This window comes from Dryobates pubescens, chromosome 20 (assembly GCF_014839835.1).
Source record: "Dryobates pubescens isolate bDryPub1 chromosome 20, bDryPub1.pri, whole genome shotgun sequence".
Classification (NCBI taxonomy): Eukaryota; Metazoa; Chordata; class Aves; order Piciformes; family Picidae; genus Dryobates; species Dryobates pubescens.
Genome location: NC_071631.1, coordinates 17928310 through 17953091, shown reverse-complemented (window position 1 = coordinate 17953091; position 24782 = coordinate 17928310). Strand labels below are relative to the sequence as shown.

The window sequence follows — 24782 nt, the reverse complement described above, 5'->3', positions numbered from 1 at the left end:
GGTCAGATCCCAACCAGACCCAAGGCAAGTGCATGCAGACAGCCAGAAGTCACTGTGCTCAGGTCATCCCTTATCATCTGCATCCTCGAGATAAGCAGTGCCAGTAACAATGTGCGGCAGCTCTCTGATCTCCGTTTGCAACACAACAGGCATGGTGCCAGCAGCCCATGGCAAGGGGCTGTTGACTTCCTCCCATTAGGATATGTCACTGCCCAGCTTTCCATCCCATTGCTGCACCCAAAACCCCTCCTGCCACCCAGAGGCCACCCAGAGATCAAGTACAGAGTTCAGTGGAGCTGGGAGCTGAGGGCTCAGAGTGCAATGGTCAGTGAGAGATGCTAATGGGTCTGAGAAGAAGACCTGGCACTAAGGGTCAAAACTGTGTTTGGAGCATAGATGCACCAGGGAGGCCTGGGAGAGGTTCTTGGCTGCAGCCTGGTGCTACACTTGGTACTGAGAAGCTCTTGAAGGTGAAAGTCAAGGTCCTTTGCATGCAAACTGCTAATACAGCCCAGTGCCCTGGAGAGATGGGACAGAAACATTACCTCCTGGGGGTAGTCATTTGACCACTAGAAGGCAACTACTGACATGCTCAAACCACCAGCTTCATCTCAGACTGCTGCCCTCAAGACATCACAGACTGGACTCATGCAAGTGATGAGCACCTAGTGACTGAAGTCAGGGCTGCCACATCTCAAACCAAGCAGTCCCAAGCCACAGCCATCAAAACTCCCTTCCAAAAACTCAGCATCAAATAAAAACCAGAACCAAGAACCAGGAGAGCCATCAGGACTCCCCACCCCTCTGCTCCCCTAGCCCAAATCCCCAATCAACCTCTTGGCTCCAGATAGAATGAATTGCAAGTATTTATTCTGGGTCCTTTTGAAAGTACCATCACGTCTCTCCTTCCATTCATGGCTTTGTGTGGTCTCTCAGCATCCTAGCCAGCTGTGCAGCACACTTCTTCCTCCAACAAGCAGGTGGCCGTGGTCCCTTCAGGCTTGGCAGGTTGGAGCTGCCTGGTGGTATCTCAGCAGTCATCCCAGGTACCGCCTGGGAGCATTGCACAGACTGGGAGCAGAGTGAGGGGGCAGGAGGGCTGTCCAGAGGGACTGGTGGGGATGGCTGTAGCTTTCAGCTGCCCCAGGAAAGGAGCCTCTGGCTTGTGTTTTCTGGCAACTTAGAACTGGGTTTGACTCTTCATCGTTAAAAAATAAAAGTAAAAATGCTGCTGCTATCTGCAAAAGGAATGAGAGAAATCAGTCAACACCCCAAAGATCCAAGGATGAGCTCTACTGGATGACTGTAAGCCCGGCAGGAAGCACACAGCTGTGTGAAGGTTGGAAGCTCAAACACCACAGCAGACCGGGATGCCAACATCCATGACAGTGGGGAGACCCAGACTTGTGCCTTCCCTTCTCCTGCACGGGAGGCAGATGGTCCTTCAAACCAACCAAACCATGGAACCACCACCACCAGCCCCCACCCAGATATGCAACCTCCAAAGGTCTGAGTCAGACCTCAAGAACTTGGGGAAGTTTTGGATTCCCCATGCCACTGGGCGCTGCCATCAGCCTGCTCCCACCGGGAACTGTGGTTGATTTCCTAACCCCTTCAGGGGGTGAAGAGTGAAGAGAAGCCTGGGCATGGCTGAAAATCTCAACTAGAGGGACTCAGGAGAATCAGCCCACAGAGCAGGCTGCATTCATACAGGTTATGAAACAAAACGAGGGCTTCACATCCTGCCCAGCCACATTAGAGCTGTTGAGTAATGAACTAACACCGTTGCCACCTCTCCAAACTCTCATCGTTTCCACACCAGCAGGAATTTGCCCACACACAGAAGCACTGAGGTTACCTGGACTCCTACTCTTCCAAGAGGGTTGGAAACAAGACCTTACATTATAGAATCACAGAATTGTCAGGGTTGGAAGGGACCTCAAGGATCATCCGGTTCCGACCCCCCTGCCATGGGCAGGGACACCTCACACTGCAGCAGGTTGCTCCCAGCCACATCCAGCCTGGCCTTCAAAACCTGTTTCAGTGTCTAACCACCCTCATGAGGAAGAACTTCTTCCTAACATCCAATCAGAATCTACCCATTTCTAGTTTTGCTCCATCCCCCCAGTCCTATCACTCCCTGATACCCTCAAAAGTCATTCCCCAACTTTCTTGTAGCCCTCTTCAGATACTGTAAGGCCACAAGAAGGTCTCCTTGGAGCCTTCTCTTCTCCAGACTGAACAGCCCCAAATCCCTCAGTCTGTCCTCATAAGAGAGGAGCTCCAGCCCTCTGCTCATCCTCATGGCCCTTCTCTGGACATGGTCCAGCATGTCCAGATCCTTGCTGTAATAGAGGCTCCAGAACTGGATGCAGTACTCCAGGTGGGGTCTCACCAGAGTGGAGTAGAGGGGGAGAATCACCTCCCTTAACCTGCTGGCTATACTTGGGAGGGTAACTCCTGCTGTGCTGCAGGTAGAATCATAGAATACTTCAGGCTGGGAAAGACCTTTAAAATCAAGTCCAACCATCAACCCATCTCCACCTGCTGAGGGGTTTAATCACTCAAGGGCTCCATCTCCTACTTACAGCTCAGTGTCTACAATGACATCTGGCTTCTCCAGAGTCTGCCGTCTCCTCTGGATGGCATCCACAATCTTTTTCCTGGGGCCCAAGGGGATATTGATGCTCTTCAGGTCGTTGTCTGAACACAGCATGAGGGCCTCCAAGTCGATCTTTTCCTTCTTCAAGATGGAAACGAACTCAGACATGTGCAGGGAGGCCAGGAAAGTCTCCAAGGGGCTGGTGTCCGGCTCGTCGTCGTCGTCTAAGCCCAGCTCCGCCTCGTCCCAGGGCAGCTCCTCCGCGTTCCTCTCCTGCAGGCTGTTGGCACTGCCAATGCTGTCGTTGAGACTTGGCGAGCGCTGCAGGCGGCTGCGCAGTTGGACTCCTACCCCCTCCGCGTGGTCCTCGCCCAGGGTGCCAGGCTCCTCCGGGCCGATGCCGAAGAGGCCGCTGCTGACGTAGTTGCGCCGGAACACCATGGTGCCCAGCCCCGGGCGGTTGAACAGGGAGTCGTGGCCGGAGTCGGTGCTGACTTCCGAGTGGGCAGAGTCCATGTGCAAACCCGGGTCGCTTATGGCACGGGAGACGGCGTCCTCGTCCGTCAGGAACATGTCCCTGATGTTGCGCCGCGTCCACTCCTTGGGGCTGGCGTAGGTGCCCTGCTTCACGAACATGATGTCGTTGCCCAGCTGCAGGCCGGACAGGGACCTGACGCTCTTCCTCCCGTCCTCGTAGATCTTGAAGGTCCCGTCCACCTGCTTCTTCTTCTCCAGCTTCTTCTGGATTTTCGTCTTTCCCTTGGCTGTGCCGTGGAGGGTGGCTTGCGAGTATGGCAGGGAGGTCACCATAGACATGTGCTGGAACTTCTTGCTCAGGGTGCTGCTCGAGTAGCTGGAGAAGCTCATGGTGTCCGAGTTGTCGGACATCTCCTTCCGGTACCGCTTCTCCATCCGCTCGTGGTGCTTCTTCTGCAGCTTCACGCAGTCCTTAATCCTCCTCTCGGCGTCCCGAAAGGCCTTGTCCTTCAGCTTGCTCACCAGCTTGGGGTTGAGGCTGCTCTGCTTGGCGGCGATGGAGTCCAGGTAGCGCACGCACTCCATGTGCCCCTTCATGGCCGCCATGTCCAGAGGGGTGTGGTAGTCGTTGTCCAGGCACCAGATGTTGGCCCCAAAAGAGATGAGGAAGGAGAGGCAGTTCAGGTGGCCGTTGGCTGCTGCCAGGTGGAGAGGGGTGTTCCCCCAGATGTCACATTTGTCTGGATCACCCCTAGAGGGCAAGAATAGAATCACAGAATCAATAAGGTTGGAAAAGACCTCGAAGATCATCAAGTCACCCAACACGTCATGACTGCTAGACCACGGCACCCTTTCTGAACACCTCCAGGGATGGGGACTCCACCACCTCCCTGGGCAGCACATTCCAATGGCCAACAGCTCTCTCTGTGAAGAACTTTCTCTTCACCTCCAGCCTAAACTTCCCCTGGAAGAACAACCAGTTAGCATGCAGGCATGGCTGACAGACTCTGTTGAGGCATTCCCAGCCAGGCAGGGTCTAACCAGCACCAACTGTTGCCACCTTGAAATATGGAGTTATAAATTCCATGCCTTTGGCTCCCCACAGCTCAGTTTGAAGGGGATCTTCTGGAGGGGTGCACCACTGACATGGACTCAGGTGCCTGACACACAAGTCCACAGTGATTCCCATCAGGTGAATTTAGCTCTCAGGAGACAGCTGTACCTGCACCAAACCAGCTTCTGGGAGGGAGGTATGCCACTTTCTGAAAAGCCCAGGACTGAGACATGAGACTGGTTCTGAAATGGCCAAAGCTGAGACATAGGCCTGATTCTGAAAAGCCCAGAGCTAAGATATGAGACTGGATATGAAATGCCCAGAACTGAGATATGAGACTGGTCCTGGAAAGCCCAGAGCTGAGATATGAGACTGGGTCTGAAAAGCCCAGAACTGAGATATGGGCCTGATTCTGAAAAGCCCAGAGCTAAGGTATGAGAGTGGATCTGAAATGCCCAGAACTGAGATATGGGGCTGATTCCAGCTCACTCTGGAATTTCAAATCTCAAACATTCCACTAAATTCTAGTCAGGTTCTACCTGCAGATCTTAGCCTCATTCAGATCCTGTGGAGGGACATCCCAAAGTACCTCTCTCCACACCACATTCCGTGTGGGACACCATGGAGTCCTACCATGAAAGTGTCACCATGGAATGGTCATCCTCAGCAATGGTCCTGAAACCCAGCAGGTGCTGCAGCTCCCCATGAGTGCCTGGAGCAAGTGAGGGCAGAAGAGGGCACCCTGGCAGGAGGGAACAAGCAGAATCGCTTGGCATTGGCCTTGGGGTTGGGGTTTTGGGGGGTGGGGGATTTGCTGTGCCACGCCTGGTCTCGATTACACGGCCTGAAGCACATTGGTATTAGCACATCCTGAGAATCCAGTTTCAGAGAAAGTGGAGATTAGGTTTCTGCACTCCTCAAGAGCTGGACACTCAACTACTGCCACCAGCAACTCCTCTGGCGGTGCGCTGGCCCCCGGTGCAGCGAGCTGCTGATGGGACACAACTGCTTGCCCACATCTCCTGCTTCCCCTGACAGCAAGGACTGATACCTAGGGTAGAGGGGAAGTCTGTCCTCCTGGCATTCCTCTCTATTTGTGATCTACTGAAACAAGAGAGAGTTCACACCCCTGCTGGCAGCAGCCCTGGCCCCAGCGCTGTGCTAATGATATGCAGCCAGCAGCAGTATCTGTCAACAAGACTCCGCACACATGGGCAAAGCAAAGCCCTTTATTAAAGCTGGGCAGCTCCACCACCCTCGAGAGCAACTCCCCACGGGCAGCATGGCTCTGGCAGAGCTCTGGCTCAGCACAGCTCCTGCCCAGTTCCACACCAGCCTTTCAGGGAGCTCTAGAGGAACCCAGTGCTGTCCCTCCAGCACAAAGGCCTCAGCTCCAAGCCCTGCTGCCACCAAGAGTCTGGAAGGCAAGGAGACTTGTGAGAGACTGCACACTTGAGACCTTCAGCCTGCATTACTTTACTCCTTGCTGCTTTAGGACCTGTGTTGACCAAAGCTGGGAACAGCAGAGCCCAGAACCCTCTCCCAAACCCCACAAGATCTGTGCTACAGCCCATGTCACCTAAGAGACTGAAAACTACTTCAGAGAAAGAGCATGGAGATCACAGGAGCTGAGGGACTTCTTTCCCCTCCTGCTTTGCATCTTTACCAGCACATTCATCCTCCCATGCTGCCAGCAGGCTCCCTGGGTACTGCTAGTCAGGGGACAGCAGAGCCAGAGGAGGGCCACCAGCTGGTGTAATGACCAGCACGCAAACCTCAGGCTTTGCCAGCATCTCAGCCATGAAATACCAAAGGGAAATGATTCTGCAGAAAGCAGAAGTAACAGAGAGTGTCCAAACATTAAGCTGGAGATCATCTGGGCACAGGGAGTGAGCTTCGTGGCTGTACTCCCACAAAGCTGCTATGAAATGTGCTCAGCTTTCCCCTCGTGGGAGCAGCAGCAGCAGCTCCACCACAAAACCTGTAGAAGCTCAATAAGTAGGACCTGGAGCCTGCTGGTAAATTCAGCAAGTTAGTCAAAAGGTTCAAAACTATGGAAAGCCCCCAGAAGGCTCACAGAGCCTGCAGGACTTCTGTATCCAGAGCCTTTGATACCTCCCACGGAGGCAGATGTGTGCTAGGAAGGAGCAGGGCAGGAGAGCAGAGGGTCAAGGAGCCATGAAACCAGCAGTAGGAGAGGAAGGAGCAGCTGAGTTTCCAGGAGTGGTAACTCCCCAGCCCTTGCTTCCACCCTCGTAGTGACATGTCCAGGCTGGGAAATTCATGGGGAGGATAAATATTTGATGAATTGCAAGAGAAGGGTAAATTATTGATGGAGCTGGCTTAAAGAGCCAGTGAAACTGGAACTGCCAGCACTGGTGGTGGGACTCCAGTGTGTGAAGAGTTCTTAATTTGTTTACATGTGCTCTGAATGGGCACACATGTGCCCAGCATGTGTGGGCAAATGCACCATGAGGGTCCCAACATGGACACAGACTCATGATGTGGACAGTGATTTAGCAGTGAGCTTCCTGGAAAGAATCTTGCTCCCCCAAGCCGAGTGTATGGATGCTCAATCCATAAAGAACCTCCCAGAGCCCATCCTTGTGTCTGTCAGGTGGCAAAGGGTAATGCCAGGGAGGTTTTGGTGGGTTCACATTTGAAGGTCTGCTTACCTCAGAGAGTAAGTGAGGGGAAAGAGAGCACCAAACTCAGCTCTCCCTGGACATTTCCACTGTCTAGAAACAACAATATTAGAGCAAAGTTCTCTCTCTAAGTCCCTTTGTGCTCTAAATATTTGCCAGAGGTGCTGAAAATGCAGCAGGAGGAAAGAGGAATGGTGTCTTGCAAAGGAGAGGTGTTTGATCCAGCACAGATAATAAACATGAGGCCCTGCCTCTGGCCAGGTGTCTGTCCCAGCAAAACTTCCCCTCCAGGGTGCTGCGCACGAGGAGATGCTGACTGCAGGGTCCACTAAGTGGGAACCTATTTTAATGACAGGTCTGAAGCGCAGCCCTGCTGGGCTTCAAAGCGTTTCCCAGTGCTGAGTCAGCTCCTGTAATAGCCAGTATGAAAAATGCTGTTAATTGAGCCCCTTGGGTGGACCTGTGCACCTCCTGAGTCACCCTGGCCACACCGTCACACGCAGGCTCACTCCCTTCCTGCTGGCTTTTCCCCCTCACTTCTCCCATGGGCTCCCAATTAGCCAGGGAATCCAGCAGCACTTACACGTCCTCCCCTGGCTGCACGTGGGAAGTGCCTCTGATAGCAAAGGGCTGGCTCAGCCCTGCCTCATGGAGGGGTGTGTGGGAAGGATTGAGGCATTGGACCGCAAGCCAGCCAGGTGCAGAGTGTCTCTGGTTCCCATTGGATATAGGAAGAGAGAGGGGGAAAATCATTTATGGCTTGAGGGGGGGAAAAAGCCAACCAGCAGCTGCAGCACAACCAGTCAGGGCAAGGAGCTAAGCAAAGGCTAGAAGTAAGCAGAACAGATGTTTGGACCCAGAGCTGAGCCTTGAGTCCTGTATCCCAAGCATTATGTAGTTGGTAGTACGTCAAGGATTTGGCTTTTCTCCAAGTTCAGATCCCCCCCAGATCATGAAATCATGGAATACTTTGGGTTGGAAAGGAGCCTTGAAGGTCACCTTGTCCAAACCTCCTGCAGTGAGCAAGGACATCCCCAGCTAGACCAAGGCTGTTCAGGGCGTCATCAAGTTTGACCTTGAATGTCTTATGGGATGGGGCCCCCACCACATCCCTGGACAGCCTGTTCCAGGCTTTCACCACTCTTGTTGAGCAGAACTTCCTCCTGATGTCCCACCTAAATCTATCCTGCTGTAGCTTCAAACCATTGCCTCTCATCCTGTCACTCCAAGCCCTTCTAAACAGTCCCTCCCCAGCCTTCCTGGAGGTCCCCTTCAGATATTGCAAGGCTGCTCTAAGGTGTCCCCAGAGCCTTCTCTTCTCCAGGCTGAACAACTCCAGCTCTCCCAAGCCTGTCTAACCCAGCTCAGGTGCTGCAGCTGAGGTTCATCTCAGGGCTCTCTGCCTCTTGCAGCAGCAAAAAGCGAGGCCAGCAGTTATTGTTCCTGGTGACTGTTACCAGTGGCTGTAGGCTGGCAGTGCCCAGGGGCACATCTCCTGGCTCAGCACTTCCCCATGCCCATGCTGACTCCGAGCAGCCAGCTCAGGTGCCGGAAGCAATGAAGCTGTGACAGCTCCACCCTGCTCCCTCACCTTCCTGCAGGTCATCGCCCAGGGGAAGGTTCCCACCACCAAGGCCAGGCTGCTGCTGGCAGCCACAGGGCCATCAGCCCTGTGGCATGCAGAGGATGCACATCACCTTCACGTGCCTTGCTGCAACCTCTGCTGCAGCCTGCCCCAGCCAGGCTGACCTGCCTCCCTCGAGCAGTCTGGCTGATGGCAGGAGCCATCTCATCCCCTCCAACACAGCACTGAGCCACTCACCCCCACTCTGCCATCACCATCCAAAGCAGCTGTGACCTCCCTTTCTGTGAGAAGGGAAACTGAAGCACATCTCTGCACAGAAACACGGGGTGACAAAGCTGGCTGCAGACCAGCACAACACATCCTCCCCTCTCCTGTAGCCCTCTCCAAGACAAGACAGTCCTGGCCATTCTCAGCTGAGGCCCCCAGACCTGTGTTTAACTGGAGCTGGCCTGCTGCCTGTCCCTGCCACAGTAGTTCATAATGAACCACACTGAAGAATTACAGCCTCTGAAAAGCTGCAATGCTAAATGCCAGTTGGCCTGCCCTGGCCCAGCCATCATGTTAATTGAGTTTGCTTCTCTTGCTGGAGCCCAGCCAGCAGGAAGAAAAAGGCTTTTTGTGCTGCAAACAAGAAGGATGAGCCACTGCTGCTCCCTCCATCCCAAACTCTCTCTTCATCCCAGTGCAAAATCATAGAATCATAGAATCAGCAGGTTGGGAAAGACCTCAGAGATCAATAAGTCCAACTTCTTACCTAACACCTAACACCTCCTGACAACCAAACCATGGCTCCAAGTGCCACATCCAATTCTTTATTGAACACCTCCAGGGATGGTGACTCCACCACCTCCCTGGGCAGCACATTCCACTGGCCAAAAGTGGCACAGAGGCACAGGTACATCACCAGCTGCTATGGACAGAGCCATAAACAGGCTTGTGTAGGGGCTGAGAGAATGAACTTCCCTCAGGGATCCCCCAACAGGTCTAGAATAGTTTCTTTCCCCCTCCCCATTTCAGCACTCTACCATGAGCTGCTGAGCACATGGGAGCATGAATGAAGCTCCTTCACTGATGACAGAGCCTGGCCTGCAGCAGGACACAACAACCAGAGCCACCACTTCTACCTGCCTCCCACAGCCCTGCTTCCTCAGGGTGCCTCCAGCCAGCCTCTCTGAAGGACATTTCATAACAGCCTGGCCTCAGCACTCAATCTCCCAGCTTGTTTGGGCACCAGTACCACTGCCCAGCACTGGCAAGGAGGAATGGCAGGTTTTGCTGCCCCAAGACTCTTGTATCACCCTGCAAACCATTCAGAGGCTTCAGACCCCAAAGCTGCTTCCCACCCCACCCCTGCAGGGAGCCAGCCCAGCCCTGAAGCCTTCACTCCCCCGAGGCACTGCTCCATGCCATGGTCCAACGCTCTCTGCCTTGCAGTGCAGGGCTCTCTGTGCCAAAGGAGGGACATTTGGGCAGCAGAGGCCAGAGAGAAATGTTGGGGACACTTGGAGGTCCTCTCTCTTGCCTTCCAAATGTGACAGTGCAGGTGGAATTGGATCACATCCAATGCAGAGCTCAGTGTCACCCCTGAACAAGACCTCAGCGCCACTGCGAGTTGCCCTAAGCTCTAGCAGCAAATGACAAGGTCTGACCACGGTCTCTCCTGCTCTCTCAGATCCCCTTGTCCCCACACTGGGGCTTTCCTGCCCCTCACAGCCCCCAGGCTGGCTGTGGGGAGCAGGGGAGTGTCTGTCCCCAGACTGAGCTGAGTGAGGGTGAGGAGGCTACACTGATCTCTGCTTGGTCCTGGGTGAGGAGCTGATGTGAATGCTGAGCCTGAGATGGATTTGTGGAGCTAAGTGCATCCCACAGAGACACACTTTGCTCCCCCATACATCACATAAAGGGCAGCAGGCTTTTGCCAGGCTGTTTTCCCTGTCAGGAACAAATGTATATTAGGCTGTTAATTAAGGAGCAGCCAAGCTGCACTCAGACATGACTGAGCCCCGGAGGACTTTTTAATCCAATGTGAATTTATAGAAGGGGCTCCTCCATTGGAAAGCAGCCCCTGGGCTTTGGGGAGAGGCAGAAACTGCTGGCTTGGAAGCAGAGGTTGGATGCAGGCAGTGGTGCTGCAGGGTGTCCTGTGATGGAGGCAGGAGATATAAGGAAATACGACACAGAGAGATAGAAAGTCAGTCTGAAAGTCCCAGGCCGTGGATGAATGCCCCTCCAGAAAGCAAATGAGGAAGGCAGAGCCTTTCTGGAGGGGTGTTCATCCATGGCATGGGCCTTTCAGACTGACTTTTAAGGCCATCAAAGAGTCTTTGGAACCATTTCTCGTTTCAAGGGTGTCAGCCCCAGAGATCCTGCACAGTGGAGATGCAGCTGATCAGGTGCAAGACCTGCAAATACAGCCCAGGGTGGACAGAGGAAATCCCCTCACTGAGCCTCAACCCAGTCTGTAAGAGCAAAGCCTTTCCAAGGAGGCATGATGTCCATCCTGGCTGCCAACCTCAGCACTGTTCCTCAATATTAGAAAGAAAGAAACCAAAATCAGCACCACCAGCAAGCTCTCAACACTCTCAACAGAGGCCACCCCACCCTTAGGTGAGGTGCTCAGAAGAGCTGCTGGAGCAGAAGGAAGCACTGGCACGTGCTCCCCTGGGAGGCTGGTAAGGACAGGAGAGCCACGTACCACTCGAGAAAGAGCTAAGCATGGCAGATCTTGCCTCAGCACAGCCTTTTGGTGAGGTTCTCCCAAAACCAAGATGTAAAGCCCTCCGGTCTGTTGAGTCCTCTCAGTCCCACCCCCTTCTCTTCACCATATCTGTGTTTACAGAGCCAGAGACACTCAGACTTGGCAGCCCAGGCTGAGGTGCCAAGAGACACAGCAGCATCGAGCAGCATCCACTGGGGTGGGGGAACAGGACTGGGCTTCAAGAAATCTGCTCTTGAGGAACCTGCTCCTGAATATCCTGGCTCCAGGTGCCTGACAGGCTGCCCAGGGGTCATGTACTGAGACCTGGCTTTGGGTGAAACAGATAAGTGTCACCTACTGCCTGCTGGCACTGCAAGCATGTGAGCCTATCTTGGGGCAGAAGGAGCAGCTCTCCTCTCTGCCCCCTCATTTAAAAGGGCTTTTTTTTCCCCCTCACGGCAGTGACCCCATGTGCTTGCACTTCAGCTCTGTCTGTCCTTGCAGCACCTGCCTCAAGACTGTCGAACACTTGCAGGGGGGACCCAGCCCCATCTCAAAAGGGGTTTGGGGCAGGGTTGGTTAGAGGGTCAGAGGAGCTGGGAACACACAAGAGCAGCTCTCAGCAGCACTGGGCTAGACTCAAAGCACCATAAGGTCTAAAAAATAACAGAGGGAAGGACAAGAGCAGGGCTGTTCTGGACAGAAACCGTCATTGGGGGGCGGGGAGGGCACCTGCACCCCCACTTGCAAGCAGGGAAAGGGGGAAGAGGGGGCCCCAGCTCCCCCGTGCCCCAGCGGCAGGCAGCCAGCAGCACTCACCCTCTGCTGACAATGAGGCGCAGGGCGTCCAGGTTGCCGTGGTAGGCAGCCCATAGCGTCGGGGTCATCCCATCCTCATCCGGAGAGTTCAGGTCCTTCTTGGTGGCTTCCTTCAGGAGGTCCAGGTAGCCATCCCGAGCTGCTCGGTGGTACTGGTCATTCATGGTGCAGAGTGGTCCCCGGGAGGGTGCATGGGTGCCCAGGGGTGCTCAGAGGATGGGCATGGAGGCGGGGAAGGGGGAGCTGCCAGGAGAGCCCAGCTCGCCTCGCACAGCTCTGCAACAGCAGGACACCTGAGAAGTGCTGGCTGGGAGGCAGGAGCTCCTCCAAGCCCAGCCAGCCAGGTTCTCCAGTGCTTCCCTGGGTCCTAAGCATCCTCCAGCCCTGAGAACTCCTCGCCGCAGACCTTTCACGCATCAGCTCCGCTGCACATCAAAAGCTCCAATTAAGCAGCACGGCAGCGCTGGGCTCAGCCGGGGGCCGTGGGCACAGGGTCACACGGTGACAGCTTGCCAGGTCCAAATGTCCCCTAAGTGGAGCAGGCTGCCAGGAAGGCTCATGGGCTGTATCCTGCTCGATATCCCTGCATGACCCTCACCAGAGCAACCCCAGCTGGAGTGAGGGGCGGCAGCAGCAGCCAGAGGAGGATGTGCGGGCTGCTGGAGCACAAGTCCCCAGTGTCCCCACTCACAGCCTGGGACCTAGATGGATGCTCCTGCTCCCTGCAGAGATGGTGGAGAGCAGTCTGGTGACCACCCCTGATTTTGAAGCAGCACCAGGGGTGTTGACAGCTCAGGTTTTCCTGGTTATACATATTAAAAAGCAGATACATAGCTATTTGTATCTCCCTAGTGTCACTAGGCAGACAAGGGCAGACCCTGTCACCATCCCTGTCACCATTCTTGTCTCCCAGCTACCCTGCCTGTGCTTGCAGGACTCTGCTTGCCAGGGAACTGTGCAACAAACTGCTCAACAGGAATCCATGATAACCCAGAGCAACTCACACAGGTTGAAGGACTCTCTCCCTCCCCCTCGCCCCCTCTTTGGAGAGCAAAAGACCTCCCTCCCCCCAAAATAAAACCCCAAACAAACAAACAAACAACAAAACAAAACAAAACTAAACTAAACTAAACTAAACTAAAAAACAAGGAAAGAAAAAGCCAAAACAAAACAATCAAACAAACAACCCCCCCCAAAACCTGCTCCTGTCTGTAGCTTGGAACTTCTCCTGTGGTGTGCTCCAGGGGCAGTGTCTGACCTCTGGTGCCTTCCATGCTGAGCCCTGTGGGGAGTCCCAGGCAATGCCTCCAGTGCAGGATTCCCAGGCCCTGGGCACCCTCTGCTGTCAGGAGCGATGAAGCCAAGCCTTGACACTGCCCAAAGCATGAAGCTGTCAGAGCACATTGCACCCAGCAGTGCATGGTGTCCCCTGGGATGGGCTGTCATGAAGGAGCAATTTCTTGTTCCCTTCTTCTGTGTTTTGTCTACCGTGTCCTGGCTCTGGCGATGGAGATGCCCTGGGTTGGAACTTGTGGCTGCCACCATGGCTCTGGGACAGCACACGAGGTTTGGAGAGGGTGAGGCAGCCACAGCAGATGGGTGAGAAAGGAGGGAAGAGCAGAAAAATGGGGACAGGCTGAAAGGCAGAAGCATAGGAAAGAGAAAAGCAGACCTCCCTGCGTCTCTGGAAGCAAAGAGATGTCCCAAACAGCAGGGTGGCCCTCAAGTGGTCCCAGATGCATCCACACAAGCTGCAGGAATTAACCCTTGAGTGACCCACACGGAGTCATCAGCCTGCCTGCCTGGGGACCTCTGGAAGTGCCCCAGAGATGGGGTCTGCTCCCTGCGGGGTTTGCTGGTGGCAGCAGATTTGTACTCATCCACTCAGCCTCCCTGGGAGAGCTGATGGGATGTAGGAGAGATGGAGATGTTTGGGACCCTTCCAGGTGAAGAGCAGCATCATAATGTGTGTCATTCGTTGCTGAGGTTCTTCAATGATTCTTGCAGTACTAACTAATTAGGCTTCTTATGCTGTGTGGTGGCTCCCGGGGTGGGGGCTGGGAGCATTGCTCAAGGCAGCAAACACTCTTTGCCCTGTTGCTGGCGGCTGAGGACAAAAGAGGGAGAAGAAAGCAGAGCCTTTAGCTCAGGGAAACTCCCATCCTCTGACCTCTGCAAAACATGATCATTATCAGCTCGGGTTCACCACACAGGGGTCTGGGCTTGCCCAGACAAAGAAAAGATCACAGAAATATAGAATCATTTTGTTTGGAAAAGACCTTTGTGATCACTGAGTCCAACCATTATCTAAGCCTACCGAGGCTGGTGATAAACCATGTACCTCAGCACCACATCTCTGGGGGCTTTAAACACCTCCAGGGATGGAAACTCAACCACCTCCCTGGGCAGCCTGCTCCAAGTGTTTGAGAACTATTTCAGTGAAGAAGTTTCTTCTAATGTCCAACCTAAACCTCCCCTGGGGGAAACCTGAGGCCATTTCTGATCAACCATTCGCTGCAACGAGGAATCCCCAAGGATCCACAGGAGGCCAGGGTGCAAGGATCACAGCAGTGAGCAGGCAAAGGATGGGACTGAGAAAATGCACAACAAACAGCCCCATCTCTGTGTGCATCCAAGAGCAGGGACACCTCCAGCAGAGCCAACCTCAGGAAGCAATAAAACTTGTCCTTAGCCACTCATAGAATCATAGAATCAGTCAGGGTTGGAAGGGACCACAAGGATCATCTAGTTCCAACCCCCTGCCATGGGCAGGGACACCCCACACTAGATCAGGCTGGCCAGAGCCTCATCCAGCCTGGGCTTAAACACCTCCAGGGATGGGGCCTCAACCACCTCCCTGGACAACCCATTCCAGGGCTTCACCACTCTCATGGTGAAGAACTTCCTCCTCACCTCCAGCCTGAATCTCCCCACCTCCAGCTTCATTCCATTCCCCCTAGTCACCCTGTCTCCCCACCTAAACCTAACAGCTGGGGGAAGAGAACTCTCAAGCAAAAGCTGTCCCCTCACCTGGCAATCCCACCTGCACACCATGGTTTGGGACAAGACTTTCTGTTTGAACTTAAGCTCCTGAGGACCAGAGGAAGGTGATCCCGCCCAGAAACGCCCAAGGCAGTGCGTCAGCAAAGGCAAATGTGCCTTCCAGTTCCCAAGTCCCACCCTGCCCTTAGTGCTAGACCTTCCTCATTGCTGCCACCACGGGTGGGAAAAGCTTGAGCTACAAATGCAGATTGCTTCTTTCCCTCAGAAACACTCCAGGCACGGAGCAGCCTGATGGGAAGGGGAACAGGGGGGAGGCACAGTATTTATTGTGCTCAGTTAAGCAGAAAAGCCAAGCCCAAAATCGTCAGCAAAGGCAAAGTTCATCATCTCAACCATCTTCTCTCAAAGAAGGAGCTCTCATGCCTGTGGGGAGATGGGTTTGCTGGGGGTGGCTTTGCTTTCTGGTGACCATGACCCTGTGACCAAGCGGTCTGTGCCACGCTTAGCTGTGTTGTCACCTCATGCCCTCCTCAGGTAAATAACTCTTATCTCCTCCTTTCTCCCCTGCCTTCCCCAAAACCAGCTATTGCACAAAATGGATCACATGAGCTCCTCTGAGAAGCCCAGGAAGCACTGCTGTCACCTCCAGACATGGTATAAATCACAGAGACATCCCCAAGGGTATAAATTCTTTGGCTGACCAAGCTGCAGCAACAGGGCAACCTCTGGGCCTGGCAAGAGCAGAGCTTTGGATCCCAGGCAGCAGAGCAGGTTGGTGGAAGAGCTTTGCTTGAATGGTTAACTTGCTTTGTGTCAGACTTTCCCTTGAGAACCAATGGAGTCCCAAGCTTGGCACAGGTGAGGGGTTTTAGAGGTAGTGACAGCAGAGGTAGCTCACATCCTTGCAGAAGGTGGTACAAAGCTTGATGTGACGTTGCAAAGGCTCCTGGGGCTTTCTTACCTTTCAGTTGCTTGTTCCTCAGCCAGGAAGTGTGCTTAGTGGATGACGTTTAGAAATCAAACCGCATTGGCCGTTTGCCCCCAGGATATTTGATCCTGTTGGCTCTTTTCTGGGGCTCCTCCAGAATCTTGCAGCAATAAACACCCAAACGTTGAGTGACAGATTAGGCAGGCCTTGTTTAAACTGTCCTGGGACCTCCCCAAGCAGAAGCATCTTAAGCAGGCGCACAGCCCTCAGGGAAGCAGGAAAAGAGAGGCTGAAAATGAGCACATCCCTCCTTTTGCTCTCCCTGCCTCAGCCTTTCCGGTCCCTCTGATACGTCCTCTCCTCCTCTTCACATCTCCTGCTTTGGTCCAGCCCTGGGCTGTCCAGAATGGAGTGAGCCCTCTCATTCATGGGGCTCTCTCTCCTCCCAACAGCACTAGCCCTCAGCTGAAGCAGCAGCAGCAGCCGAACCATGAGCGGCGAGCCCGTGTGGAAGGACAGCGAGATCAGAGGCTCCCCCTCCAGCATGGGCTGTGGACACAAGGATGACAAAGCCAGCCGTGCTTCTGGCCAGATAGCCTCCTTTGGCCACCAGCCTCACCAGCCCCACTCCACTCCTGCCTCCAAGGAGGTGTGGAAGAAGGGTGGCCGCATGTTCTCCATCCTGCTGGCCGTGCACTTGGCCCTGCTGGCCTGCACGCTGGTGAGCAGCGGAGCCTTCGAGAAGATCGCCGTGCACGACTACGATGTCTTCTTCCTGCTGACTGTCATGATGCTGGTGGTCATCATATGGATCATCTTCTACCTTGTCAGCACCTCCCGGTGCCCAGATGCCATCCCCTGCAAAGATTCCCACGCTGGGCCCATCTGGCTGCGAGGTAGGAGCTCGTGGGGGTGGAGGGCTGGGGGTGAGATGGAGGGTGGGCATCAGTTGTGACACAGGGAAGAGCAACCACCCAGGGCAGAGACTTCTGTGCTGGGCATGGCACCATGCCCTGCTTCACTGAATCACACAGAACCACGGAATGGTAGAGGTTGGAAGGGACCTCTGGAGGTCATTGGGTCCAAACCCCCTGCCAAGGCAGGTTCACCAAGAGAAGGTCACACAGAGACATGTCCCTGTGGGTTTTGAATGTCTGCAGAGATGGAGACTCCACCACCAATCTGAGCAGCCTCTCCCAGTGCTCTGTCACCCTCACCCTAAAGAAGTTCCTCCTCAGAAGGTTAGCTGCTAGTCTCTCCACTGCTTGCACTGCCAGGTCTCCCTTTATAGAATCATAGAGTCATGGAATTGTCAGGGTTGGAAGGGACCTCAAGGATCAGCCAGTTCAAACCCCCCTGCTATGGGCAGGGACACCTCACACTCCAGCAGGTTGCTCACAGCCACATCCAGCCTGGCCTTAAAAAACCTCCAGGCAGGAGGCTTCCACCCCCTCCCTGGGCAACCTGTGCCAGTGTCTCACCACCCTCCTGGGGAAGAACTTCTTCCTAACATCCAATCTGAATCTACCCATTTCTAGGTTTTTTTCCATTCCCCCCAGTCCTATCACTCCCTGATACCCCAGAAAGTCCCTCCCCAGCTTTCTTGTAGCCCACTTCAGATACTGGAAGGCCACAATAAGGTCTTCTTAGAGCCTTCTCTTCTCCAGACTGAACAACCCCAACTCTCTCAGTCTGTCTTCACAGCAGAGGAGCTGCAACCCTCTGCTCATCCTCATGGCCCTTCTCTGGACACACTCCAGCACCTCCAGATCCTGAAAGGATTGTTGGTACTTTACTCCAGGTTCCTTCCCAGCCTTGCCACAGCTCTTGCAAGAGCTGCTAGCCCCAGCCAGAGTAAGGAGTTGACTAAAAATCCTTCCCAGCCACAACTATCACATGATTCTGTTGGTACCAAAGTAATTTTTTATGCTGGGAAAGAAAAAAAAAAAAGAGAGAGAGGTAGAAGCAAAGCCTCTCCATGGCAATAGTTCCTCTTCTTCTTCTCTGTCTGTATTGTTCACAAGTGCCTGCATCTGCCCAACCACAGATACTTTGGTTCCTCAACAGGAGGCCTGATCCTCTTTGCCATTTTCAGCCTTGTCATGGATGTGTTCAAAATAGGCTACTACTCGAGCTTCTACAGCTGCCTGTCTGCAATCAAAATCATCTACCCCATTGTGCAAGCGATATTCGTCGTGGTCCAGGTGAGATGGTTGTGCTCTGTCTTGGGGAGAGGTAGAGGCAGAGCCACCAGCAGAAGGAGCTCTGATCTCAGGGACGTAGTTCAGCTCCCCATGCAGCAAATGCAAAGTGGCTTCCTTCAGCCCCCACCCAGCACACATCTTCTCTCTCCAACCAAGACAGCTTCCAGCTGTGGCAGCTCACCTGAAGGCATTGATTACAACTTGTTCCCATCCTGTGACATTTTGGCTTAGGCCAGGATGGTTTGGCACAAACTCTCAAGCATTCCCCAGCCAGACAGGTCTCCTTTCCCATGAACAGAGGGGCAGGACAGGCAGGGCAGGGGCAGGACAGGCAGGGTAGGGGCAGGATAGGCAGGGCAAGGGGTACCCTGCAGTTTGAAGTCCTGCACGGAGAACCACCTGCTCTGGGAGAATATCAAGGTGGGAAGAGATCAGGAGTGTCAGTTTAGACAGGAACAGGGACTGGCCATGGGCAGAAGAATGGCAGTGGGCCAGGGCAGGAGGAGCAAAGAAAGAGCAGACCACCTCCAGCAAATGGCCAGGATTATGGCCCCGGATGGGCTCAGGTGAAAGAGGCTCCAGCTCGCTCTTTGCTTCCTGCAGAATGATGTGATTTGCTTTCTTGCTTTGCTGGAAATGACAACTTCTTCTCTTGCCCCTGCCAGACATATTTCCTGTGGATCTCTGCCAAAGACTGTGTCCACGTACACCTGAACATTACCAGGTGAGCACTGCTGCTCTTGGGATCCCACCTGGGCCACCACAAACCCTGTGCACGCTCTCACACAGCTAAGATGCAACAAAGAGCTAATCCCCACCACCACCCTTTAATGCTGGCCAAAACTAAACCTGCTCAGACTCCAGCTAAACTTAGATCCCTGCTGAAGCAGCTGGGGTTCACGACCTGTGGATCTGGCAGGGCTGGGATTCACTTCACAAACACAAGCATTAGTCAAAGCAGATTAGCCTTAAATAAATAATTAGTGTTAAATAAAATGATTCAGAGCTGACTTTTGCTTCTCTGGGGAAGATGATGACACAGTGAGCAAGCCTCAGGCTAAAACCACATCTTGGCCATTTTTGCAAGACTGGATCTACTGGAGACCAATCCAGACCTAGTCATCTCCTCACTGTTGGGAAGCTCTTTCAAAATCAGCAAGAGGAATCAGGCTTTGCTGATTCTCATGAGCAGGAAGGGAAAATAGGATGAGAGCAAGAGCAGCAAAGCAAGGGTCAGGATTCCCAGCCTTGATCAGCAGAGCCCTTGCACCGCTGCAGGCAGCTCCTGCACTCCCTCTGGCTGTGTGCACATCTATAACATGGACAATAGCAGCATGACCTAGAGCCATTGCTTCAACCTCATGAACCTTCTCTTTCTTCTGCAGGTGTGGCTTGATGCTCACACTGACTACCAACCTAGCAGTGTGGATGTCAGCAGTGACAGATGAGTCTGTTCACAAAGCACATTCAAAGCTGAAGAAGAACATGACAGATGAACTCTTCAGATGGCTCCTGAGAGGTAACCTACCCATTTATGGAGCCAGCTGGTCCAGGGAGGGAGCCCACGAGGAAGAAGTTGGTTTGCAAGTCAGGTTTTGTCCCTGTTCAGAAGGCCTGGCTAGAGCTGAAGGCTCCTTTAACAGAGCTGGTACATTAAAACCCAGGTCTGAATGCTGGGAATATTAGGTTGATGGTGGAACTTGATGATCTTAGAGGCCTTTTCCAACCCAAACAATTCTATGGTTCCATGATTTTATGATTCATTTCTTAAAATGCATCTCAGAAGAGTCAGAAAGGTGAAAGGCCCTGCACAAATGGAATGGGAATAAAGAGGAGAAGGGGAGAGGGGGGAAGAGATTTAATCTGCCACCTAACTTCTTCAGAAAGAACACGAGTACCAGAAAGCTGAGGTTAGTATCAGTCAGGGTTGGAAGGGACCACAAGGATCATCTAGTTCCAACCCCCCTGCCATGGGCAGGGACACCCCACCCTGGATCAGGCTGGCCAGAGCCTCATCCAGCCTGGGCTTAAACACCTCCAGGGATGGGGCCTCAACCACCTCCCTGGACAACCCATTCCAGGGCTTTACCACTCTCATGGGGAAGAACTTCCTCCTCATGTGCAGCCTGAATCTCCCCACCTCCAGCTTCATTCCATTCCCCCTAGTCCTATCACTACCTGACATCCTGAGAAGTCCCTCCCCAGCCTTCTTGTAGCCCCCTTCAGATACTGGAAGGCCACAATGAGGTCACCTCGAAGCCTTCTCTTCTCCAGACTGAACAGCCCCAACTCCCTCAGTCTGTCCTCATAGTTGAGGTGCTCCAGCCCTCTGCTCATCCTCCTGGCCCTTCTCTGGACACGCTCCAGCATGTTGAAGTGGCTTTGGTGTCAAAGTGGTCAGGTATTCTTCTGGCCTTGGTCTTGTTTTTCACTGACCCTAAGCACCCACTCTGCAGGGCTGCTGTAAAGTGCTGGCTCTGAGTTTCGCTCTCACTGCATCTCTGTGTTTGTGTCTGGTTTCAGCGGGAATAAGGAGCAGCTCAGCTGAAGAGTGCAACTGCAACAGCCAAATCTGCCAGATCTTCAAGAATGGCTACTTCTGGCTGTACCCCTTCAACATTGAGTACAGCCTCTTTGCCTCTGCCATGGTCTATGTCATGTGGAAGAACGTAGGGCGCTTCATAGAGCACCACTCCCACCACGTCCAGCGCCTGAAGTTCAGGCTTTTCCGCAGGACCTTCTTTGTGGGCATCATGTTGGGCCTCATCGTTCTGGTGAGCGGGTTGGGTGTCCTTATCCTTTACGAGGTGCAGGTCAACTCCAGCACTGAGGCCAGCAAGAAGAGCCAGGCACTCACCATGTACTACATCTTCAACATCGTTTGCCTGGGCCTGATGTCTCTGGTCTGCATCGGCGGCTCCGTCATCTACCGCTTCGACAAGAGGGACATGGACCGGCACAAGAACCCGACCAGGACCCTGGACGTGGCCCTGCTGATGGGTGCAGCCCTGGGCCAGTATGCTATTTCCTACTACTCCATCGTGGCCATCGTGGCCAGCACGCCGAGGGACGCTATCAGCGCGCTCAACCTCACCTACGCCCTCCTGATGATCGCCCAGCACACCTTCCAGAACATCTTCATCATCGAGGGCCTCCATCGGCAGCCCCCCAAGGAGGACCACAAGCAGGACTCTCACCAGAAGGACCTCTATGGCCTCACCTTTGTCAACATCAATGCGGTGTCCCTCCGTGTGCCCGACGGCGGCGGCGCCCTGGCCCCTAGCGCTGCCTCTGGCCCCGAAGCCATCCACCCTTCCGAGCTGGTGCGGTCCCTCACCGCCCCCAAGAAGATGAACTGGAGGAGGAAGTTCTTAAAGGAGATCTCCATGTTCCTCCTGCTGAGCAATATCATAGTGAGTACCTGCAGAGAGAAGAGCTTGTCAGGGCTGGAGGGAGGGAGGCAAGCACGAGGGAGAGTGCATTAAAGGTGGGTGTCAAGAAGGGCTCAGTCTTTTTTCTGCCCTGGGATAGGAGGAGCGGCAATGGGCACAAACTGGAGCACAGGAAGTTCCACCTCGAGGTGAGGAAAAACTTCTTTGCTGTGAGGGTGCTGGAGCTCTGGAGCAGGCTGCCCAGAGGGATTCTAAACCCACCTGGACATCGTGATCCTGGGCAGCCTGCTGTGGGGGACCCTGCTTTGGCAGGGGGGGTTAGACTAGATGATCTCCAGAGGACCCTTCCAACCCCCACCATGCTGGGATCCTGTGAAGTGTCTGTGAAGGAGAGGGTGCTCCCCATGCAAAGCCAGTTATTCCTGTGCCTCCACCATACAGACAGCACACTCACATGGAATAGGTGCACAGATGGGATTCCCTTGTCACCTCAAAGCAAGAGCAACTGCCCTGGGCTAGGAGATTTTAGGCCATGATGATGGACCTGTCACCAGAATAGCAGATAAGAAAATTGGTGGGTACAAGAGAAGAATCAGTTCCAGTGTTTCAGCTGGCATTAGAGGATGTGTAAGGGAACTTATTAAAGCCACAGAAGACACTGGAGCCTCCCCTTCACCTCCCAAAGAAAGGGCATAAAGTGGCAAATGCCTGAGTTGAAGTCTGGGTGTTCTCAAGAAAGAGCAGCATGTCTCTTCTCAGAGCCCAAAGGCTGACCCCAATTTCTGTGAGGAGAAACTGGTCACTGGCAACTAAAGCTGGGGTTTCCACTTTGGTGAGCAGCCAGGGGACCACAGCTCCCTGTAAGGGTTAAGCTGCGTGGCCAGAGAAGCCACACACGTGTTGGTGTAGGATCACAGAATCAGTTGGGTTGGAAATGTTCATTGAGTCCAACCATTCTCTAACTCTACCAAGTCTGGTGCTAAGCCATGTCCCTCAGCACCACATCTCTGTGTCTGAACACCTCCAGGAATGGGGATTTAACCAGCACCCCAGGGAGCCTGTTCCAGGGCTTGAAAATCCTTTCAGGGAAGAAGGTTCTTGCCTCTAGAGAACCTCCAAGCCTCAGCTAGTCAGTCACACCATGTCCTCAAACTGCTTTTACACCTAAGCTGGCAGAGAATGAGCTGACAACCCCCATGGAAGCAGGCAGACTTGCTGGGCTCCTGAGTAAAACACAAACAGAGCCTGGGGTGACCCAGCTGCTGCCAGCTCAGCCCTGCCCACACTTGCTCCATCCAAAGAGGCTGAGCAGGCCAGGGTCATGCCAACACAACACGCTCAAGTTCTTCCCTTGGTGAGTGCCTCAGCACTTGGTTCAGGCCTGTTTCTGAGCACAAATGGGAAGTGGGCTCAAGGTACAACCCCAGGTCATGCTGGCACAGGTCCCATGCTCAGAAGGTTGCCTGTGGTGGGTTGAAATTACCCCCCAAACATAAAATTGCCAGAGCAGCTCAGGTGGAAGCAGATGAAGCTGTATTTACAAGCAAAACCTACAGTCTAGAAATGGAATGCAATGAATATGTACCAAATACATGATATTGACATGTATTTGCAGTTTCTGAACACAGGAAACCACCCTGGACAAAAGCAGGAGGTTACCAACAGCTTCCTCCTCTTCCTCCCCTTCCCCCCTGTACATGGGACAGGAGAAAGAAGAGCAGAGTTGCTGCTAGCACTTAACCACAAGAAAGAACACAGCCAAGGTCAGCAAAGCCAGCAGAAGCACCAGCTAGAAAGAAGCAGCCCAAAAAGAGAGAGAGTTATTGTCCCAAGCTACCTGGATGTTGGGTACCAGGCCAAAGGGATTATTTAGACCTCATCATTATTTGCCTTTTCACATCCCATAGTAATTCATTTACCTTCTACCACTTTTCTGGTCAAGATCTGTGGAAAATTTTCCAGGCACAGCCTAAAACCACCACAGTTGCCCTTTGCACAGGTTCACAGGCTCACAGGATGTTAGGGGTTGGAAGGGACCTCTGGAGATCATTGAGTCCAACCCACTGCCAGAGCAGGACCATAGAATCCAGCACAGGTCACAGAGGAATGCATCCAGGTGGGGCTTGAAAGTCTCTAGAGAAGGAGACTCCACAACCCCTCTGGGCAGCCTGCTCCAGTGCTCTGTGACACAGTCAAGAAGTTCCTCCTCATGTTGAGGTGGAACCTCCTGTGCTGCAGTTTATATCCATCGCCCCTTGTCCTATCACAGGGCACAACTGAGCAGAGCCTGTCATGACCCCCAGCTCTCAGATAGTTAGAAACATTTATTAAATCCCCTCTCAGCCTTCTCTTCTCCAGACTAGTCAGCCCCAGGGCTCTCAGCCCCTCCTCACAGGGCACATGCTCCAGTCCCTTCAGCACCCTGGTAGCCCCCTGTTGGACTCCCTGGCATAGATCCCTGTCCCTCTTGAACTGGGGAGACCAAGACGAGACACTCTCTTCATAGAGCCATAGAATCACTTCCATCTCCTGGTGGCTGTGCCGAGAGGTGCCGGCTCTGCCCCTCACCTTGCTCACTGCAGTGTTGTTCTCCTGTTCCCTCCAACAGCTCTGGATCATGCCAGCCTTCGGTGCCCGGCCCCAGTTTGACAATGACACAGAACTGAACTTCTATGGCGATTCCATGTGGCCAGCCATCGTGGACATTTGCCTGCCCTTTGGCATCTTCTACCGCATGCACGCCGTGGCCAGTTTGCTGGAGGTCTACATCATGTCCTAAAGAACGTTCTTGCAAGGAAGATGGGATCCTCCTCAATCAATCCATCCACCTCCTTCCTACCCCAGGGCTGGGAGAGTGCCCAGATATCCCCAGGGGTCCCCCAGCGCTGCCTGAACTGTGTTCCTCCTGCAGGGTCGGGGCATTCACGAACTGTCAGGGAAGATCACCCAAACATAGTCCAGATTTTATTTTTGCTACTTGTGTGTGGGTGTGCATGTGTGTGTCTGAAGTTCCTGAAGCTTAAAAGAAAACCAAACCAAACCAAACAACCAGCCAAACAAACCAACCCCAAGCAAAACCCAACCAACCAAACAAAAAGATAAAGGAAGGTGTCCAGAGTAGCATCACGGTAATTACCTTTGGCTCATACACTGACTCACCTTCCTTCTTCAAAGCTTGTTCACTCCATGTCACTGATGTGGTCCCCAGCAGGTGCTCAGCACCCTTGGATCATCAGTGCCTGCCTATGTGCCAAGACCCAGCAGGCAGGAAGGGCTAACACAGGCGTGGAGGCAAAGACGTGGAAGCCACTTGGGCTTCTGGTACGGCCAGTTGGAAACCACTGCCCTGCAGAGATGTGAAAACAAACCAGTGAG

At 53.6% G+C, this 24782-nt stretch overlaps 2 protein-coding genes across 3 annotated transcripts; one reads left to right on the top strand and one right to left on the bottom strand.

The window, feature by feature from the left end:
• Positions 1 to 1048: 1048 nt before the first annotated feature.
• USH1G (USH1 protein network component sans) lies at positions 1049 to 12237 on the bottom strand. Of its 2 annotated transcripts, XM_054170815.1 has the most exons (3): positions 11881 to 12237; positions 2589 to 3830; positions 1049 to 1238 (listed from the first exon to the last, which is right to left on the bottom strand). In XM_054170815.1, the coding sequence occupies exons 1-3, from the start codon at positions 12042 to 12044 to the stop codon at positions 1235 to 1237; spliced, it is 1410 nt and encodes a 469-aa protein (XP_054026790.1). In that variant the 5' UTR covers positions 12045 to 12237; the 3' UTR covers positions 1049 to 1234. The 2 variants fall into 2 exon arrangements, with proteins under 2 accessions (XP_054026790.1, XP_009901177.2); XM_009902875.2 differs by lacking the exon at positions 1049 to 1238 and having other exon boundaries at positions 2585 to 3830.
• Positions 12238 to 16301: 4064 nt separating this feature from the next.
• On the top strand, positions 16302 to 24186 carry OTOP2 (otopetrin 2). The gene is made up of 6 exons (XM_009902874.2): positions 16302 to 16707; positions 17879 to 18015; positions 18681 to 18739; positions 19401 to 19534; positions 20539 to 21428; positions 24016 to 24186. The coding sequence occupies exons 1-6, from the start codon at positions 16302 to 16304 to the stop codon at positions 24184 to 24186; spliced, it is 1797 nt and encodes a 598-aa protein (XP_009901176.2).
• Positions 24187 to 24782: the final 596 nt, after the last annotated feature.

Coding starts and splice junctions, on each gene's coding strand:
- USH1G (XM_054170815.1), bottom strand. CDS start 12,044: ATGAATGACCAGTACCACCGAGCAGCTCGGGATGGCTACCTGGACCTC. Junction 3,831..11,880: donor CGCCTCATTGTCAGCAGAGG/GTGAGTGCTGCT, acceptor CTTGCCCTCTAG/GGGTGATCCAGACAAATGTG.
- OTOP2 (XM_009902874.2), top strand. CDS start 16,302: ATGAGCGGCGAGCCCGTGTGGAAGGACAGCGAGATCAGAGGCTCCCCC. Junction 18,740..19,400: donor GTACACCTGAACATTACCAG/GTGAGCACTGCT, acceptor TTTCTTCTGCAG/GTGTGGCTTGATGCTCACAC. Junction 21,429..24,015: donor TCCTGCTGAGCAATATCATA/GTGAGTACCTGC, acceptor TCCCTCCAACAG/CTCTGGATCATGCCAGCCTT.